This window comes from Equus caballus, chromosome 8 (genome assembly GCF_041296265.1).
Source record: "Equus caballus isolate H_3958 breed thoroughbred chromosome 8, TB-T2T, whole genome shotgun sequence".
Taxonomy (NCBI): Eukaryota; Metazoa; Chordata; class Mammalia; order Perissodactyla; family Equidae; genus Equus; species Equus caballus.
In genome coordinates this window covers 8,212,295-8,232,446 of record NC_091691.1, presented here as the reverse complement: position 1 = coordinate 8,232,446, position 20,152 = coordinate 8,212,295, and the positions used below count along the sequence as shown (strand labels likewise).

General features: G+C 52.1%; 1 protein-coding gene across 3 annotated transcripts in view; it reads right to left on the bottom strand.

Moving 5' to 3' along the window:
- ASCC2 (activating signal cointegrator 1 complex subunit 2) overlaps positions 1-20,152 on the bottom strand; it is a 41,153-nt gene that overhangs the window by 4,295 nt on the left and 16,706 nt on the right. For all 3 annotated transcript variants that reach the window (XM_005612452.4, XM_003365458.5, XM_070275291.1), the window contains 13 exons: positions 19,537-19,647; positions 18,046-18,158; positions 14,579-14,653; positions 14,034-14,141; positions 13,722-13,790; positions 13,429-13,503; positions 11,894-12,074; positions 9,488-9,702; positions 8,468-8,587; positions 2,290-2,383; positions 2,067-2,197; positions 1,371-1,473; positions 16-95 (listed from right to left, as the gene is read on the bottom strand). In XM_005612452.4, coding sequence (XP_005612509.3) covers positions 16-95; positions 1,371-1,473; positions 2,067-2,197; positions 2,290-2,383; positions 8,468-8,587; positions 9,488-9,702; positions 11,894-12,074; positions 13,429-13,503; positions 13,722-13,790; positions 14,034-14,141; positions 14,579-14,653; positions 18,046-18,158; positions 19,537-19,647 — 1,475 coding nt within the window. The remainder of the gene's footprint in view (positions 1-15; positions 96-1,370; positions 1,474-2,066; positions 2,198-2,289; positions 2,384-8,467; positions 8,588-9,487; positions 9,703-11,893; positions 12,075-13,428; positions 13,504-13,721; positions 13,791-14,033; positions 14,142-14,578; positions 14,654-18,045; positions 18,159-19,536; positions 19,648-20,152) is intronic.

The following is a 20,152-nucleotide window of genomic DNA, read 5'->3' as shown; positions in this document are numbered from 1 at the left end:
TCCTTAAATGCTCACCCCTTCCTGGCGAGGAAGGCCATGCGCCTGGCTTCTGCTTTCTCCCGCAGCACTGCAGGGTCCTGCACAAAATGGTCAGGCTGTGGAGGGGAGGGGAGAAAAGAATCAGGAGCCGCCCCATTTCCCTAGGCTGTGGTGAGGCTATGCCTGACTGAATCTCGGTGATGCCTCCATGTCAGGAGTGGGGGGAAGCCACAGCAGGGTAGGGTGATGCCCCAGAACGGAGCCAGGCTTGCTATGGTCCAAGGTTTCCACTAGAAGCCTCCGTCCTCTGTCCCTCCCAGTTCCCTGAGGGGGACACGGCTGAAGGGACTGAGGCCTCCTGGACAGGCATGGTGGGGCAGGCGGCCACAGCTGGAGCACAATGGTGACAAATGGAGCACTGCGGGGGAAGGCCATAAGGGCTGCCATGAGAGACCACATCAGGCCTTGAGAGCCAAGGGAGCTGCCTCGGGAGCCGCCCTGGCCTCGCTGCTGGTGCCATGGCAACGTGCGGTGTGAGCACCCACTCCCAAAGAGCGTTTCCTGCACCAGGAGTGAGAGGAGACTGGACTAGCAGGGGGAAAACTGTGACCTAAGGCCCACAGACAGGCTGTGGCGGCCCGTACTGTTTAAAAAAACGAAAGCAAAACAGGAGGAATTAGTAACCTTTGAAAACTGGAAGATTTTACATGAAAATCTGGGCCGACCCGTTGCCTGGAAGGAGGGAAATGCCTGGAAGCTGCGGGCAGCTTGTGCAGAGGGCCCCTCGGGCAGCGCCTGCGTGCTCCACGCCACCAGGCACTGTCTCCATCCGCCCCAATGCTCATTTCCACAGGCGGCCCGGCCCCGGACACATCTGAATTTGTGACCCTGGTGGGAGGGGATGAGGGGATCCAGGGGTTCCAGCTGCTGCCCATTCAACCCAAGCAGCACCGCTTTCGTCTGTTTTATATGAGGGTCTAGGGAAGGTTTCATTTGAAGACGAAGTTGAGCTGCTAAAAAATAGAATTTTCAAACCCACCAGCCCGGATGACCTCCAAGGGCCCTTGGGCTCCAAAGCCTCTCTGATTTTAAGAATTGCCTTCTTGGGCACGGCGGCTGACAGCTCGCCCTCGCCTGGCCCCCAGGCTCCTGGGCCTAGTGAACCAGCAGCTCAGAGGCCCAGCTGCTAGTCCATCCCCTGGGCCTCACTGGGCCGTTGGAGGCGAGTTCTCAGCCAGCAGCTCTCCAAGCAGACAGCCTGGGCTCAAAGGGACCCATCTTCTCCCAGGCAGAGATGCTGCGGCTGCCTCAGGGAAGGGGGGGCGCAGTGCTCTTCATTCATCCTTCAGAACTGTTCCCTCCCCGTCATCTACCACCTGCCAAGGAGGTACCTTGGGGGCCTCGTCCTCGGCCACCTCCTCCTCCTCATCGTCGTCCTCCTCCTGCCCTTCTCTGGGCACTTTGGTTCTCAGTACCTGAGGGATGGTGAAGGGCCTGAGGGTTTAGAGAGAAAGTGAGATCAAAGACTGGTTAAACCTGGCGAGCGAGCCTCGAGCCTCGGGGAGGAAGGAATCGGGCTGGGTGAGAGGGGGCCGCCAGGACAGGCACGGGTCAGGAGGCTGGGAAAACCAAAGTGCTTTTCAAGCCAGCTTTGCTCCAGGCCCTAGACTCCTTCAGGGTACCAGTGTCTGACGTGGGGGCCTAGAGGAGCTGAGCTTGGGCTGTGAGGGGTCTCCAGTCCTCTCTGGCCAGGGCAGCTCTGCTTTTATCTGCACTGGGCAATCTCTATCAGATTCCACTGGTAAAAGTTTTCTATAATTAAGAAGAAAAATGTAAAACCACTGCATGAAACCAAATAAATACTGCCCCACTCAGAGCAGGTTGGACCAACCGGCCAAGGGGGTGCCTGGGGATTGAGGGAGCACTGGACTAGGAGTCAGGAGGCCTGGGTTTGGGCGCTGGTTCTGCCACTGACTCGCTCACGTGAACAGGGTCTTAGCTGCCCCAACTGTATTAAAGAGGCTACGGGAGAGCCCCATGGGGCTCTGCCTCCAGAATTCCACCCTCCGCCCACCCTACAGCCTCACCTGCGGCTGATGAGCTCATCATCTGAGTCGGCATCGTTGGCGCCCACCTGGTTGCCATCGTAAGTGTCATCGTACTCATCCTCGTAGTCGTCACCGTGGTAGGGCATGCCCTCACCTGGCTGCAGTGGCACCTGCAACAACAGAGGTGTGGGCCAGAGGGGCCCAGGGGCCGGCCAGTCTCCCCCACCCAGCCGGGGCCCTGTGGCCCCGGGAGGCCGCCTACCTCCTCCACCACCACGCTGTACTGCTCATAGCGCCGCCGCTGTGCCGCCACCTCCCGCTTGTCATTCAGCAGGCTCCGCGTGCTCCCCTCCTTCCTGGCATCGAGGGAACAGCGAGGAGAGAGGAAGGAAACCATCAGGATTTGAAGGCTGCAGAGTGTGAGGGTCTAGAGAGAGCACGGGCTCACTTCACTCCTCAGGCTGCCAGAAACTGAGACACTGATCTCAAGCGCTGGGGGTGGTGGGAGGGTGGGACTCTCACTGCTGCTGGTGCCCAGGTGACTGGGTCCAGCCACTCTGGAAGGCCTCCCAGGAGCAGCTGTTGGAACACAAAATGTGCTCACCCTTCAGCCAGGAAATACTCCTCAAGGTATCCATCCTAGAGAAACATTGGCCGTGTGCACCAAGAAGTCTGATCGGGTACTGGCTTTTCAGCATTGCTTGTGACAGTGAAAAATGGGAAGCAATTAATGTCCATCATGAGTGAAATGGCCAAATGACCTGTGCCACATCTGTATTACAGAATGCTGGGCGGCAGTTCTCAAGAACAATGGCGATCTGCTTGTGCTGACGGAGAAAGAATTCTAAGACTTATTCCAGAGGAAAAAAGCAAGCTACAGAAAAACGCAGACAGTATGATCCCATCTGTATAAAAAGCAGAAAGCAAACAAGACCAACCCCCTGTTCCTGTGGGCACATATATACCTATGTATGTAAATGCACAGAGACAGGGCTGGTAAGCCCCCATCAAATGACAATGCTTAATCCCACAAGGGGCCTGAGGCTATTTAAACTATTTATTTATTTATTTGTTTTTAAAGATTGGCCCTGAGCTAACATCTGTTGCCAATCTTTTTTTCTTCTTCTTCTCCCCAAAGCCCCCCCAGTACAAGGTGTATATTCTAGTTGTAGGTCCTTCTGGTTGTGTCATGTGGGACACTGCCTCAGCATGGCCTGATGAGCGGCGCCATGTCCAAGCCCAGGATCCGAACCAGCGAAACCCTGGGCCACTGAAATGGAGCACAGGAACTTAACCACTCGGCTAGGGGTCAGGCCCCTAAATCTTTTAAAAAAAACCAAAATTTAAGAAAGAGCGAGGCTACATGTGGCTTTCTTACAGAGCTCAGGGGAGCCCTAGGGGACCTCTGGGGTGTGAGGAGTGAGGAGGGGTCATGGCCTCTTCCTCCCACCCACGCTTTACCACACTGGCCTTCTATCGGTTTGGCAGTTTAATCTTCCACATCAGATTGCATTGGAAGGAAAAGTCTGGAAGTTCAACTCCTGTCAAACTACAGGTGAGGAAACTCGGGTGCAGTGGAAGGGGAGGGACGTGCCTGGGATCACAGTGAGCTGTAGCACAGGCGTGCTGGGGACTCAGGCCTCTTGACTCGCGGCTTTGCAAATCTGTAGAAAAACCTGGTTTGTCAGACACACAGACAGGCCTGTGGAATGTCGTTTCTAGGCCTGCAGGGGAAAATCAATATGAGATACCAGGCAGGAAAATCCAGCTTAGCTGTGAAATCGGGTCTCTGGAATGTATCAAGGGGAGGACAAAAAAAAAAAAGAAGAGATACAAAGCCCTACGCAGCTTCCATAAAAATCTTCTATTAACTGGCTTTTGGTGCAGGGAGGGGCAAGCGCCCAAGTCTGTCGGGCTGTCTGCCTGTGAGCCTGCCTGGGACAGGTCAGGACTGCAGCCCCAGCGTGGGAGGTTAGGATTTGGCTTCGTTCAACAGTTTTATTTGGGGCCTACTATGTGCCAGGCAGGGTACTAAGGCTGAGTTGGGGAGAGATTCAGGAAAGAGTAAGATATGGATCTGCTCTCAGGGAACATGGTAGCCAATGTGAAATGTGCTAAACAGAGGCAAGCGCACCCTGGAAACACGGAAGAAGGAGAAACGAACTCTGGTGCAGGGGGTCTGGCGGGGGGTCTGCGGGGGAGAAGCGGCAATGGAGGTTCTGTGGTGGAGGGGGGTGTTTGATCTGGATCAGGGAAAAATCTCGGGCCACAGGAATGTTTCACATCTCACCAGAAAAGGGGCCTGTGACCACAGCCTCAGCCCTTACCTGGCTTTCTTACCAAGTTGCTGGCTGGAGAGGAAAGAGGCAGACAGGAAATGAAAGGGGCCCAAGCTTGTCAGGTGGTTCGTACCACTGGTAGGAGCACATCCATTCATTCAACACACATTTCCTGAGGGCCTGCTAGGTGCCAGGACCTGCGCTGGGCTAGGGGACCCAGGATTAATGAGAGGTGTCACTGGTCTTTTCTGCCACATCTCATGACTCCTGGTCCACCCTGTCCCCAGTTCTGGGCAGCAGGGCTGTTCTCTTGTACTATGTGGCCTCTGGTTATGTGGCTCCCTGGCAGGGCCAGACAGAGAAGGATGGCAAACTCTGCCCACCCCAGCTGGGCCCTGGGAAAGGACACAGGTAGGAACAGTGGAACCTGGTGCCTGGACACCCCTGGGCACCTGAGCTTTGGCCCCATGACCTCATTTGGAGGCAGGAAGGAAAAGAAAATCAGGGGAAAAACTAGCCGGGAAAAGATCCATCTGAGGGCCAGAACTTCAACCGAGTCTGGAAACAGCAGCAGTGGCTTCGGAGACTATCTGTAGAGCAGGTTGCTTCCTGGGCCTTCTACAAGACAGCAGCGAGCCCAGAGAACACTCGGGCTCTCCTGAAGCTTGGCTCCTTTTCCCCTCTATTCCTCCAGTCTATCCTTCAAAGCTCAACTCAAACTGGCCCTTAGGGGGGTGACATCCACCTTTGAACTTCTAAAGGGCCTGCAGAGGCAATAAGCCCTTCCTTTTCCAGGTGAGGAATCAGACAATCCAGAGAGGCAAAGCAACTTCCCAAGGTCACAGAGCTACCAGCAGATCCAGGGCCAGAATACAGGTCTCCCGATTCAAGTCTGCTCAGCTACCTCCTGAGCTGTGTGACCACAGGCAAGTCCCTTACCTTTGCCAAGTCTTAGTTCTGCCTCCCAGGGATGATGTGAGGATGAAATAAGATGATGAGTAGAAGTGGACCTGGCACCTGCTGGGCTCAACAAAGTGAATCCTATTTCTTTTACTGCAGGACTTGTCAGAGCCTTTAATGTGCTAATGTGCTCTGTGACTCTCCAAGAAGCAGACAGAGTGCACAGACATTTTTGGTGATAGAACTTTTTCTGAACGAGAACACTTCCTATCTTCCAGAGCACCACTGTTCAGTCCAAAGGAGTTAGGCGACCCCACGTTATACACACTGCCTCCTTCGCTTAGCTATGTTACACAGCACTCCCCCTTATCTGCGGTTTCACATACCCATGGCCAACCGCAGTTGGAAAATATTAAATGGAAAATTAAAGAAATAAACAATTCATAAATTTTAAAGTAAATGTGATGAGATCTCTTGCCATCCTGCTCTGTCCTGCCCTGGACGTGAATCATCCCTTTGTCTCACATATCCACGCTGTATACGCTTCCGGCCCATTAGTCACTTAGTAGTCATCTCGGTTATCAGATCAACTGTCACGGTGTCGCAGTGCTTGTGTCCAAGTCACCCTTATTTTACTTCATAATGGCCCCAAAGTGCAAGAACAGTGATGCTGGCAATTCGGATACGCCAAAGAGAAGCCATGAAGTGCTTCCTTTAATTGAAAAGGTGAAAGTTCTTGACTTAATAAGGAAAGAAAAACATCTTATGCTGAGGTTGCCAAGATCTACAGTAACTTTTATTACAGTTTATTGTTATAATTGTCCTATTTTATCATTAGCTATAGTTGTTAATCTCTTACTGTGCCTAATTTATAAATTAAACTTTATCATAGGTATGTATGTATAGGAACAACCATAGTAGCTATAGGCTTTGGTACTATCCGCGCTTCAGGCCTCCCCTGGGGGTCTTAGAAGGCATCCCGCGTGGCTGAGGGAGGACGGCTGCACCTGTAGCACGTGTGCTTGCTGTCTACCCTCCACCTCACCTGCACTCGGAACAAACCCTCATGTCGTTCGGGTCTTTCCACCCTTCCCCTTCTCCTGGAGCCCTGGACCTCGGCCCTGTGACCAGTTCTCCACTGAGATGTGAGGGGAGTCTGGAGACTTCTGGGAAAGGTTTTCCGGTCCCTAAGAGATCTACAGGAAGACCTGGTCCAGACTTCCTCTGGGCACTGTCATTTCTGAGGTCACAGCTGAAATAGCTGCAGCCACCCAGTGGCCTCCAGGGAACCAGTTCCAAGAGATGGAAAAGATGCATCCTTGATGACGTGGCTGCACCACCGGTTAACCAAGCCTAGACCTCCCTACCTCACAACTCCACACCGTGCAAGGGAACAGATTTCCTTATTACTTGAGCCACCGAGTGCATCCTATCTGATTTAACAACACACACGCATTTTAACTAAAGCGTGCTCTGCCTTGTGCTGAGGCCCCGGTGTGCCCCATCCCACCCTTTTGCTGCTTGTTTAATGGTCTAAGTCTTTCCCTTGGTCTCTGTGCCATTTGAGGGCAAGGCCTGGGAGCCCTGCTCACCTTGTCTCCCTGGTGTCAAGCATAGAATCTGGTGCTAGTAAATCGCTTAATAAATATTTGCTGAATGAATAAATAAACAATGAACACATGAACGGACGCTTTGCCTCTTTGCAATCCCCAGCCCCTGGGCTACCCAGCACAATGAGTTCAGTAAACATCTGCCACCCTGTCTCTCTGCCTGGCAGCCTGGAGCGCCCTCTGAGCAGGGGCACAGCCTTCCTGGTTTGCCCCTCTCCCCACAGCAGGAGCTGCAGAGGGTCATTCTGGCCTGGAACAGTGGCCACAGATACAGGATAACATCTCTGGCCCAGGATCTGGGGATGTTGCAATGTATGTGACTAAGCAATTTGCAATTGCTTCCTGTCCAGCCAGCCAGATGGCTTTATAGCTGCCCTGTGCTCACTCCCCAAGCCCTCAGCCAGCCAAGCTTCCAGAAGTGGATAGCCCTGGGGAGGGGGAACAGCACAGAGCCCTCACTGAGCAGCAGCTGGCACTTCTGCCACTGGGGCTCCTATCACAAGAATGCGGCAGGTCCCCTCCCCTCTCTGAACCTCACCATCTCCATCTATATGACAGGGGAAAGGGCAGGCTGTACTGGTCCAGCAGTTCCCAGATTTCCAGATTCCATGAACCAACAACATTTAGGAGAACTCTGGGTTACTAGCATAGTGCTGTCAATGTCTTATTTTGCCATTCTCTCTGTCATACTCTCTACCATTGCTGCTGACTCTTGGCCCCTCCAATGGGTCTCCATTCCAAAGCCAGGTATCTTTCCAAAATATAAAATGTATTGGCTCATAGGACCCTCGCCATGCTCCCCACGGCCTTGGGGCCACTGCCCCTGATGTTCACTCTGCTTGGAAAGCTCCTCCTTCTCCCCTTTGCAGAACTGACCCTTCCTCATCCTTCCACTCTTAGTCCCATGTCATTTTCTCAGAGGAGCCTTCCTGCCTGGATCGAAGTCCCTACCAGAGGCTTGGAAGTCTGCACTTCCACCTTGTAGTATCTATCACATTTGCAATTTTACGTTGCTTGTTTGATGCATTGATTAGTGCAAACTCCACATGGGCAGAGGCTGTGTTTGTTTCACTCCCCGCTACATCCCTAGCACCTAATAAATCCAGGGCCTAGAATGCCATAAGCACCTGGCAAATATTTGTTGAATGAATGAATAAATTATTAATGGACCTTGCCATGCCAAAAAAGTAGGAAGGCTATAAACTAAAAATAAGTAGAAAGACCTTAAAATGGAATATGTTCACCTTCTGAAAAGCTCACTCAGTACAGGGCCTTACTTTTCTCAGTTTGTCACAGAATGGAGAAAATCAGTTCAGGGAGCAGCTTCTGGGAAGTACTGCCCAGCTCTACCAGGCAGAGATTCGATGGCGGACACATCCAAAGACATAAGAAGACGGGAAGAGCCAGTTTGGGCCCCTCTGGCCTTCTGCTGTCAACAAGGAGGATTCAATAAAAACAACCCTGTGCAGAGTCAGAGCCTAAAGCACGACCACTGGAGAACTTGTCCCCGCCTGCCGGGAGCACACAGGTTCCGGGCTGCCAGGGGAGCCCTGCGCTGAAACTCGGGCCAGTTCCATAGAGAGGGAGACCTTAGTTTCTCTCTGCACTTTCGGGTTGAGGTTCCCGGAAGCCCGCAGCCCACTGCACTCACCTCCTGCCCTTGTGCACCCGGCTCAGGTCCACTGAGTCCCTGCTAAACACGTCAAACTCATCGTTCTGGAAGACGTTGTGACGAGCTGTCAGCAGGGGTGTCGGGTCTGGCTTCACCTGTCTGGAGGGCAGCATAGGAATCAATTTAAGGGGGCCTTGCCAGCTGACGCCTACCTGCGCCCCACTTCCTATCATCTTAGATCCATCAGATTCTCCACTTCTCTTCAACAGCCACACCTGGACACCATCTAAAACCCTGCCCTACCCAGCCCTCGCCTGGGTAGGCAGGCACATCTCAAAGGAAGCTCCCCCTCGGTCCTGTTTGCTGTTCACACAGGTTTTCTTCCTCCCTCATTTAAGGCTCACAACAGCCCTATGAGATAGGCCGTCACAGGTCATTCACCTCTTTGTGGCTCAGTCGCCTTGTCTGTAAAATGGGCACAGAGAGGCTGAGGAAAAGTGTCCAAAGGCAGAGCTAACCTGATTCATTCATTCAGCAAACATCATTTGTTCGGGGAAGAAACACCCATTCACACACTCCTTCCTGCTGCCCCACAGGGCTTTCAGGGAAGCTGTGGGCCCAACTCAGAAAGGGCAGGTGTGGAGGAAGCGAGAAGCTTTGGCTGTCCTCCCTCGGGAATCCACTGGGAAGGCGGCAAAGACAGAGGCTGGCCAGCAACTCTGGAGCCCTGAAGGGCTCAGTAACCCCTTTGTCACATCCCGTGCCTCTCATCGGTCTTCCCACAAGGTGACACAGGGATGTCCAGCTGGGCACACTCTCTGCCCTGCAGGGGGCATGTGAGAACCTCCCCGGGGGGGTTAAGGTTTTTGTTTCCCCAAAGAGGACATTAGTTTACACGGTTGGGAAACACTGCTATGGGGAAGAGAGAGCAACTGAGCAACTGAGACATGACGGAAGGAAGAGTGGGAGGCAGAGGAGCTAAGGAGGGCCCCCGACAAGGCCCCCAGAGTGCCTCCAGCCAGGGCCTGAGCAGGCTGGACGCCATGAGCCTCCTCCCACCTGTCTAGGCTGCGGTCCAGCTGGCTGAGGGCGGGGGCCAGGCGCTCCTCCAGGATGTTGTTGATCACCTGCTCCGGGTCGTAGCTGTAGTGCTCCAGGCAGGCCAGGATGAAGCCCTCGCCAAGGTCGGGCAGCAGGTCCTTCACTTGGGAGATGAGTGAGTCCAGCTCCACGCCACCCACGGGGGCGCCCAGGGCAGCAGCTGCCCTCATGCACTGTGGGGAGAGCCAGAGTGAAGGACAGGAAAGGCCAGGCCAGGCGGGTGATAGGGCAACCCAAAGAGCACTGGATTCAAAGTCAAGGGACCTGGTTTGAGTCCCAGCCCTGCCCCTCCTGGCCATGGGACCTTAGCCAAGCGATTCAAGTCTCTCTGAGCCTCCATTTCCTCCCCTGTGGAAGACGGGGTTCTGCGACTTACCAGCTGAGTGACTTCTGGCTGTGTGACTTTGGGCAACATGCTTCCCCTCTCCGAACCTTAGTTTCCTCCTTATAAAACAGGCATAATACCTCCCACCCCATGGGGTTGGTTCAAATGGTTCAAATAGATAATGTACATGAAGCACTGAGCACAGTGCCTGGTGCAGCCTAGGCTCTCCTTAAATGGTTCTCTTAATCAGCTCTCACAAACTGATGCCTGACGTTGGAGGGAACAGCAACCACCAGACCTGGACCATGTGGAGATGCTCCCTTTTAATTATATTCTTTTCAACAACGGGGTTCAGTTCATATGCTGCTTGATGTGGCTCAATTTTGTTTGGCTTTTCATTTAAGGAAATTCACAAATCAAAAAAACCCCCATAGGGGCTGGCCCTGTGGCCGGGTTCTCGCACTCTGCTGCAGGCAGCCCAGTGTTTCATTGGTTTGAGTCCTGGGCGCGGACATGGTACTGCTCATCGGACCACGCTGGGGCGGCGTCTCACATGCCACAACTACAAGGACCCACAACGAAGAATATACAACTAGGTACCGGGGGACTTTGGGGAGAAAAAGGAAAAAAATAAAAATCTTTAAAAAAAAAACCCCTCCATTGTCTCAGATAAGAAGCCAAATGGGGAAGAGAGTGGGAAAAGGCCGAGGGGGCTGTCATTCTCCAAGGCCCTGCGACAGTCACAGGCCCTGGGGTCTCACAGGAAGAAGGACAGCAGCCGTGAACGGAGCATGGAGGGCCAGGCAGGGGCAGAGTGCTCCACGCAGCAGCTTTGGGAATCCCAACCACCTTATGGAGGCGAGGACAGCAATGATCCCCAACTTAGAGATGAGGAACCAAGGCTGGATGTGAGTGATGTGCCTAAGGTCACATAGCTGGTGAGTGACAGAACCAGGATACACCCCTGAGCTGCCTGACTCCAGAGACTGTGTGGTCTTAATACCTATGTCAAGCTGCCTCCCAACACGCAGGGAAGAGTCCTGGGCTCAGTGGCCAATCAGTTCAGCCACAACTTTTCCACAGAGTTCTGGAAAAGCCCAGAGAGAAAACACTATATCAGAGGCTTCCAAACTTGCTCAGTGGAGCCCTGCAGTCCCATGGAGGGGCTTCCAGGGAGCCCAGGTGGTGAGACCAGGCATTGCTCCCTGCTGCAACTGACAGTTCCACTGTCATGTTTAGAGGAGAGTCCCAAGAAGGATTTCCATGGAAAAAGCTCCATCACGTCTCCTTCTTTTTTTTTTTTTTGCTGAGGACGATAAGCCCTAGCTAACATCTGTTGCCAATCTTCCTTTTTTTGCTTGAGGAAGATTTGCCCTGAGCAATATCTATGCCAATCTTTCTCTATTTTTCTTTCTTTTTTTTTTTGAAGATTTTTTTTTCCTTTTTCTCCCTAAAGCCCCCTGGTACATAATTGTATATTCTTCGTTGTGGGTCCTTCTAGTTGTGGCATGTGGGATGCTGCCTCAGCGTGGTTCAATGAGTAGTGCCATGTCCGCGCCCAGGACTCGAACCAACGAAACACTGGGCCGCCTGCAGCAGAGCGCATGAACTTAACCACTCGGCCACAGGGCCAGCCCCTTCCTCTATTTTTCATGTGGGTCGCTGCCACAGCATGGCTGATGAGTGGTGTAAGTCCACTCCCAGGAAACAAACTCGCAAACCTGGACTGCCAAAGTGGAGTGCGCTGAACTTAACCACTAGGCCACAGGGCCAGCCCTCCCTCACTTCATTTTATAGAAGGGAAACTGAGGCTTTGACAGCTTCAGCAACTTGCTCTCTCCTCACACCCAGCCATGCCCTCAGCTCTCAGCTCGGGACTCTCTCAAGGCAGCACAGAGCTGACCAGCAGCTCGAGGCTGTCAATTACAAAAGAAACCTTTTTGCCTGATAAAGAAAGGAGGTTTCCTGCTGGTTCAACCTCTCAGATGAGGCCAGAGGGGCAGGGGAAGCAAGGGGAAAGCGCTGCTCCAGACACGCACCTCCTCTTCCTCTGAGTTCTCTGGATGTGAAGCCATTCCACTAACTGGTTCCGCCGTCACCACAACCCCGTTAGGATCCCCGGCCACCGGTGGGTCTTTAGCATCTGCAGCTTTCCTTCGGTCCACCCCTTCCCATGCACTCTCGACCGCCTGGAGGATGTAGGTGGTCCGTGTTTCATCCCTGCGAGGATGTGTTAAGGGGTCTCTCTTGGGGCCCACAGCCCTCTCTGCCTCCCCAGCTCTGAGGCAGCGGAGTTTCTCAGTTCCTCCCCAGGTCTGACCATATGACTTCTGCCAGGGGCTGTCGGGGCTGCACCCAGTGGGCCATGGACACCTGGGCTGCACAGAGAAACAGGTCAAACCACAGCCTCACTGGCCTGGAAACCTAGTACCTGCCACTCAGCATAAAGCGGCACTAGGTAAAGACAGGGCCAGGGGATGGCATTAGAGTCCTGGGACATGGTGTCTGGACAAGCCAGCAGCTCCTCCTCTGCACTGACCACAGGAGGGCCTGACAGGGATACTGCCACAGGGCTTCCTGTTCACTGAGGGCTCTCTGCAAGGCTGGGGGCGCACAAGCGTCTCCCTGAGGCAGGACTGAGCAACCTACCCCAGCCACCAAAATGGACAGCCCTGTTCCTCCTTGTCCTTCCTGTCTCTCTACCACCCTGGGCATTGCCAAGCCAGACATCTGGGAGTTGCCCTAGACTCCTTCACTCCACTTCTAATCCAAACCTCCATAGCCATGCCTGCATGCCAGCAACAGTGTCCTCACCAGCCCCTGGGCCTCACAGAGGTCCCAGACCAGTCTGTTCTCCTTCCTGTGACAGATAGAGCTCTTACAATGTATAAAACTGACCCTGTGACCCCCAGCTTCACACCCTTCCACAGCTCCCCAGATGCTTACAGGACAGAGCCCAAACTTCTTAGCGAGGCTCAACCCAGGGCCACGAAGGTCCACTCACCCTCAGCTCATGTGCCACATGCTAAACTCCCTCCCACTAGACCCCTTCCCCTCAGCTCCACCCTGCCATCTCCTCAGACAGGCCTGCTCTGTCCTCTCCACTGGAGACCCTTAGCTCGGGGCTTGGCCATCTCCTATCCTTCTGCTGTTCTCAGCTTGGTCTTCACTTCCACATGACATCCCCCACCCCAAGGTCCACTGGGTGACGTGCCTGCCCTGGTTTCCCTACCCTCTGGATTTCTCCCATATGACATGACTGAACTGTCTATTTACTTGTCCGTCTCCCGTCCTGCAGTGAGGTCCATGAGGGTGGGGCCAAGTCCATCTTGGTCATGCAGGCCCAGACACTCAGTAAACACTAGAGAAAGTGGGACTGTCCCTCCCCTGTCCCAAGGATCAGAACAGTCATCTCCTCTAGAAACATGGGCCAGAGCTTTGGCGGGCCTCTAGCAAAAGCTGGCTGACCTGTGTGTTCTGGCGCTAAACCTCCCTCCACTCCTCTGAGCTCTAGCAGCCCATCTCTGACCTGGTCAGGCCAAGCCCCATCCCCGTGGCTGCGGTAAAAGGATACAAGACTGATGAGGCCTGCTGCAGCAAGCTGACATCATCGGCCACAGGGAAGAGCGCGTCATAGTCCCGGAGGAACCTGTTGGGCAGAGAACAGACGGGAAGGACAGGGCTGGGGCCACAGGGGCACTGGTCTGCTGCGGGCCACTCCCTGTGTCTGCCGCCCAACCACAAATCCCAGAAGCTTAGTCCGTAGTGAGCATGTGGCAGGGGCTCTGGTATGCAAGGCCTGAAGGGGACTGGTGGGAGCGCCATGGGCCTGACCCACTGCTGGTCCCAACTCAGCCAGACACTCACCTCTTCTCCTGAAGCAAGGAGCTGAAGATCTGAAGGAACTCTTCGATGAAGCCCTGAATGTTGTCACAGCTGGAACAGAACACCAGGGAAGATGAGCTCACTCAATGCAGAGGATCTGCAGCTCCCTCCCACCCCCGCCCCACCCCTCTGCGGGGCCTCTGGCCAGTTGGAGGAAAGAGGCATTTTTCTTCATTTCCCATCTCTGCACAGCAACCAGGGAGCAAGGGAGAGGGCTGAGGAAGTGAGGGAAACACCCCGGCTGGGCTTTGGCAGGGGGTTCTTCCACCTGGGCAGCAGCTCCCAAGGGTTCACCTGCTTTCCAAGACGGGGAGAAGGCAGATCTGGTTTATGAGGATGTGAAAAATTTCCAGTAGCTTCTTCCTGGAATGGGAGAGCCTCTGCCACAAGTCACCTAGCAGCCTTTGACGGCCAGAGAGAAAAAAGAAATAAGAGATTTGAAAGACGAAAAGGCACCGAGGGAGCTTATTTCCCCCAGTTGCAGATGTCCCCCACACCTGTCCCCTGGGTCTGAGAGGGCCTCACAGTTCACTGTGGACTGTAGCTGGCAAAAGGCTACAGGCCCTGAGTGGTTGGCGGGTTCCAGGGCTGCTTCTCGGTTTAAACAGTGGGTCAGGAACCAATGGGTGGCTTAACAGGAGCTTGGAACAACGCTGAGGGGGGAAAAGCTCAGATGCAGGGGCCAGGAGGATGCTAGGTAGGGACACACGAGCCTGAAGCTGCAAGATCCTTGGTCCCAACCCTTGTCTTAGAGATGGGGATGCTCAAGCCCAGGGAGGGCAGGGCCCACGCTCGGGCCTCTCTCCCCGATGCCACTCTTAGTTTTGTCCCCGCCTCACTTGCTATCTTCAAGCCTCCTCTTCTTAATTGCAGACTCCAGTTCGGGAACTGCTATTTCGTAAAATGAAGCTAGTCTGTGAAGGCACACATGGGTAAAAGGCTGGATTAGTTCATTAATACGACACTTCATGAGGAAATCAAACAAACCCAAGGGAGCAGGAAGGCCCATTTCTTGTTCCCAGGTGGTCACCACAACAATTTTCCCCCGGAAGCACCCTGGCTCTTCCCCAAGCTCACCCAGATTGATCAGCAGTGGCTGGTCCCAGGAAGAGCCTCAAGCAAAGTGACCTGTAACTATGTCCCCCATTCAGATGGGAAATCAAGGCCCAGATAGGCTCATCCTAACAAAGCAATGAGGGCCACCCAGGACTCACTGAGGTTTGAGAAATGGACACAAGGTCACTCTTTTTTCTTGCTCAAAACTGCCAGCAGGTCCCTGCCTCCTATGACATCAAACGGTAGCTCCTCTCTCTGGTACATGGATACTTAGTACAGCGTAACCAAACTTACTTCTCACTCTGGCAACCTCACACCCACCCCTTCCCAACTCAAATTCAAAGTCTCCGTCCCAGCCACATGGCCTTCCCTGTCCTCCCGGAGATCAGTGCTCCCACAGCTTCCCACGCAGGCTTCCTCTCAGGTTAACGCCCACGTAACTGTCCTCCTACTCCTGGCAGCATTCCAGGCCCCCTCCACTCTGGGTTATTCCTGATCATGCTCGCCCGCGTGGTTGCTCCTTCCTGGAACTAGATGCACAGCACTCAGAGTATCTTGTCCTTACAACTTTAAATGCAGCTGCCTCTCTTCTGTGGTGTAATTCTTCCTGTGAACACCTTAAGCTTCCCAAAGCCAGAAATGCAGCTCACGTGCCTAGAACGGTGCTGAATTTGTAGCAGGTATTCTGTAAACACATGTCTATCGATTGGCTGGCTTCTGGCAACTTCTATGCTAGTGCCATGCCATACAGAGCAGAGGGTAACTAGGCCAAAAGGGGCAAGCCTTACTAGGCCCACAGCATGGCACCCAGAAGAAGACAGAGAGGGCAGTTTGGCCCAAACAGATTCAAGTGTTGCCAAGATACATTGCTGAAGGGAGAGTAAATTGGAACAACCCCTTTGGAGGGTGATTTGGCGAGATCTATGAAAATTTAAAATGCACATACCATCTGCTCCTGCAATTCTACTTCTAGGAATTTATTCCTCAGATATACTTGCAAAGGTGCAAAATGATGTGTGTGCAAAGTTATTCTTTGTAGCATTTTTCTGTAATAGCAAACAATTGAAAAAAATCTAAAAGTCTATCTATGGGGCCTGGTATTCTGTATAGTACAATGGAATGCTATCTAGCCATATCAAAGACTGAGGGTGCTTTATGCATTGAGATACATTAAATTAAAAAATAAAATGCAAACAGTACATACGGAACTCATAATATGCCAGCACTAAATTTAAAAGGAGGGGCAATACATATTGTGCATATCTGCTTATATATGCATATCTCTGGAAAATTCCACAAAGAAACTAACAACAATGGTTGTGGGTGAGGAACAGAACCAGGGAATGGGTTGAGGGAGACTTTTCACTATATATTTTATACTTTTTGAGTTTTGAACCATGTGAATGGTTCAATATTATTCACTCACAAATTAAAGGATAGAGAGAGACAGGCAGACAGATATACTTGAGTACAGTTGAGAGGAAGGAGAAGCAGCTTGTTATGAAAGGGATCAGCTAAAAAGTTGTTGGTGACTAACCCCTTGCAGAGAGATCTGGGGACTGAGGTTGCTGCCTTTGCTCAGTGGGCGTTCCTGGCCTCCAGCACAGTTTGAACAGGCTGGGCCAGCCCCAGGCTGTTTGTAGGTCAAAGGCAGTATTACTTGCCAAAGGCAGTGTGGCTTGCAGTCAAAAGTGTTTTCCTTTCTTCCTCTTCACCCCCAGGTGGGTGGAGTCGCTCCCTACCTCCACTGTCCCTCGCAGGAAAGTCAGTTCTTCCAAAAAATTGCCCTCGTTCTCCAAAGACCCTTTCAAAGGCAATCTGTGCTACATTTGGGAAGATGATTTAACAGAATGGGAAAATGCCTACAATAAGTGAAAATAGGCAGGGTACAAAACTCTAAGAAAAGCATGATCTCTCATGGTGATCTTAATTTCCTACCTTTTGAGATTTTCCAAATTTCCTACAAGCATCTGCCACATTTACCATGAGAAAAGTTACCTTTTTAAAGAAGTGGACAGCTACAGGCCCATCCTAAGCCCTTTCTTCTGGGGAAAGTGTCGATCAGCGCTTTATTCTAACATTCCCTGGGAAGCTGTTCAATCCTAATGTCTGATTTTCAAGAGCTGAGGAGATCCAGGAGGGGTCAGAGCACCAGCTGCCATCTCTGGCACATGTCAGTGCTAGATAAATGTTTTGTTGAATGGGCGAGTAAATGACTGAATGGATGGACGGCTGGGTGGATGGAGTTGGGCAGCTCCCAGAAGCTCCTGAGAATGGTGCGGAGAAATGCCTGGCAAGAACAGCCAGAAGCCACTGAGAACAGGCCAGCCCCCGCTGTTGCCAGGCAACGTGCAGGTTACCAGGTCACGCCCATGCACCCCTTTCTCACGGTACAAGGAACAGATGCTCATGGTGCTAAGCGGGCAAAGAGAGTCTCCCTCTCTGCCCTATACTTTCCTTTACATCTTTCGTCATCCCAGCAGGATCCTTCTATGACTTCTTTGGAATAAAGGCCTCCAGTGGCCTCCTAAGGCCTACAGAATAAAGGCCCCTCTGCTAGCATGTTTAAGGCTCCTCATAATCTGACTTCTACTAACTTCCCAAGATCTGTCTCTTGTTACCTGCTCCTTTTCCTGCTGCCCTGGTCTCCCCACCCCCCGCCTCATGTCACACTCCACTCTCTGGTTCTCCATGGAACATACTCTGGGGCTTCACAGGCTTCACTCTGCCTGCCTGGAATGAGCTTCACTTTCTCTGTCTGGAAGGCTCCTGTTCATTCTTCAATACCTCACTTAAGGGGTCCCATGAAATCTCTTATTTCACCAGACAGAATTTTGCCTCCCTCCTCTGTGTTCCCAGAGTGCTTCGTAATATGGCCACAACAGCTGGCCCCACATGTGAGGACATCTGCTTGTTTCCTTGTGTGTGTGCTCCCCTGGATGAGATGCTAAAGACTTGAGACCACTTCCCATCTATTACTCCCTTGTAGGAGCTTTGAAACAAAATGGAACTGAATTGAAACTGCCCTATTCTTGGTTGTTGGTTTTTTCCTCCCCTACCCTGCTCTTAGCCAAAAATTGGGGTGCTTCTACAATGCAGGCTCCACAGCAGCAGGAGCCTCATTCGTCTTCTTCACTGCTGTATCCCCAGACCGGAAGAGGCCTGGCACGTTATAAGCACCCAGTAGATATTTGTTGAATGAGGACGTGAACTAGAACCTCTATTTCGGCAGCCAGAACTACCGCTGTACCTGTAACAGAAGTCGTGTTTCTGGAAGGTTTGGCAAGCCAAAGGGAAGATTTCCAGAAAGGCCCAGAGTGTAGTACAGGTATCACAAAGGTAGAGAACGATGTCCTTTAATTCCTGTCGCCAAAAGAAAACACTGCATTATCCTCCTCTGCCCCCACACACAGCTCTGTAGAGGGTCTGAGACAAAGTTGACAAAGCCAGGGTTCCCCAATAGGCAGATGCCTCGTGAAGGGAAGACAACACCAGAAATCCTGAGCAAAGCCTGGCTGGTCCATCTCTAGGACCACAGTCTGGGCAACTCAACTTCCCTAAGCCTCAGGTCTTGCTACTGTAGCTCCAAGAGGCACACACCCAACCGTCTCTAGGGTTACTTCTACTTCTAGCATAATACCATTCTCTCTTCTAAGCTGAAGGAGACCCCACCCCTGAATCTGAAGACAATGCCTATGATCCTGCCCAGAAAGTACATCCCAGTGAGGACAAGAATATCAAGACCACACTTTTCTTACATTTTGAAGAGGGTATACAGAACATAAGGTGCTTTCTCATACACTTTCCTGATTCTCATGACAACTCTAAAAAGTAGGCTGGGGAAGGGGCCAGCCCAGTGGCACAGTGGTTAAGTGCACACGTTCCACTTTGGCGGCCTGGGGTTTACCAGTTCGGATCCTGGGTGCAGACATGGCACCACTTATCAAGCCATGCTGTGGTGGGCATCCCACATATAAAGTAGAGGAAGATGGGCATGGATGTTAGCTCAGGGCCAGTCTTCCTCAGCAAAAAGAGGAGGATTGGTAGCAGTTAGCTCAGGGCTAATCTTCCTCAAACAAATAAATAAATAAATAAATAAATAAATAAAAAGTAGGCTGGACAGGTCTCCATTTTACAGATAAGGAAACTGAGGTTCAGAGGGGTCAAATGACTTGCTGCCACAGCACCTGGCAGGCCCTTTTCTGAAACACTTGTTTTATGCCTGTTTTCCCACAGGATCTCAAGCTCCAGGAGAGCAGCTCACAGCTCCCTTGTTCATGGTCTATCTCCAGGCTTAACACAAGGCCTGACATGCTTCCAGCCTCCTTAAATATTTACCTTCTATCTGTCCTCCCCATTAGACTCCCATGTCCATGAGAGCAGGGGCTGTGTCTGCTTTTGCTGACCACTTTACCCCCAAAGCCCAGCACAGGGCCTGGCACATGCTGGGGGCTCCTACAAATTTGGTGAGTGAATGAATGGCTCAAGGAATAACACACGAATGAACGTGTTGAGCTGAACTCAGTGAAGACTAAATCTCTGTCCTCTGAATTCTAGCTCCCTGTTCTTTCCGCTGCTCCATAAATAAAGCTCCCAGAGAAAAACGAAACCCTGCTGAAACACTCTAAACCTGTGTGATGGAAGTAGCTGCTGACAGAGCTGGGGGAAAGGGCCGTGAACAGGGAAAGAAGCTGCTGGGTCTTCTATAAGCCAGAAAGACTGGGCTGAAGGGCAACCTCACCAGGAGAGGCATGTCGCTGGGGGTCAACCGGCCCCTCTCCTCGAGCTTCTGGGGTGTGGCGTTGGCCCCGTCCCCTTGCAAACCACAGTGCTGGAGGATATTGCTGAAGACCTGTGAAACACAAGAGGTGATGCTCCTGCATCCTGTCAAACCAGCAGCTAGGACCCCTGTCCTGCAGCCAGGGACGGGTGATCCCAAAACTGCCATGGAGCCTTAAGAATAAATGCCAGTGTTCCCGGGATACCAGCTGAGGCAATGACCTTCTCAGAGAGCGGGGTCAGGGTGGAAACTGCGTAAAATGGGGATGATGGGGCATCCTTCTTACAGGATTGTGGTGAAGATTAAAAAGACAAAATGTATGTAAAGCCCCCAGAATCCTGTAGATATTTCCTGACTGGATAGGCTGGGCAAGTGTATGATAATGAATATTTAAGATATACATTCAGCAACATATAATATGTTTTTGAATCCTCTGGAGATAGCAATCTATGGGAACTATATTGAAATAAAAGACAAATCAACAGTGAAGGGAAAACAGAGCTCATCGTAAAATCATATATGTAACAAATGGTGCTGTCTTTAAGTACGCTAGCATGTAAAATTCTAGAAATTTCTG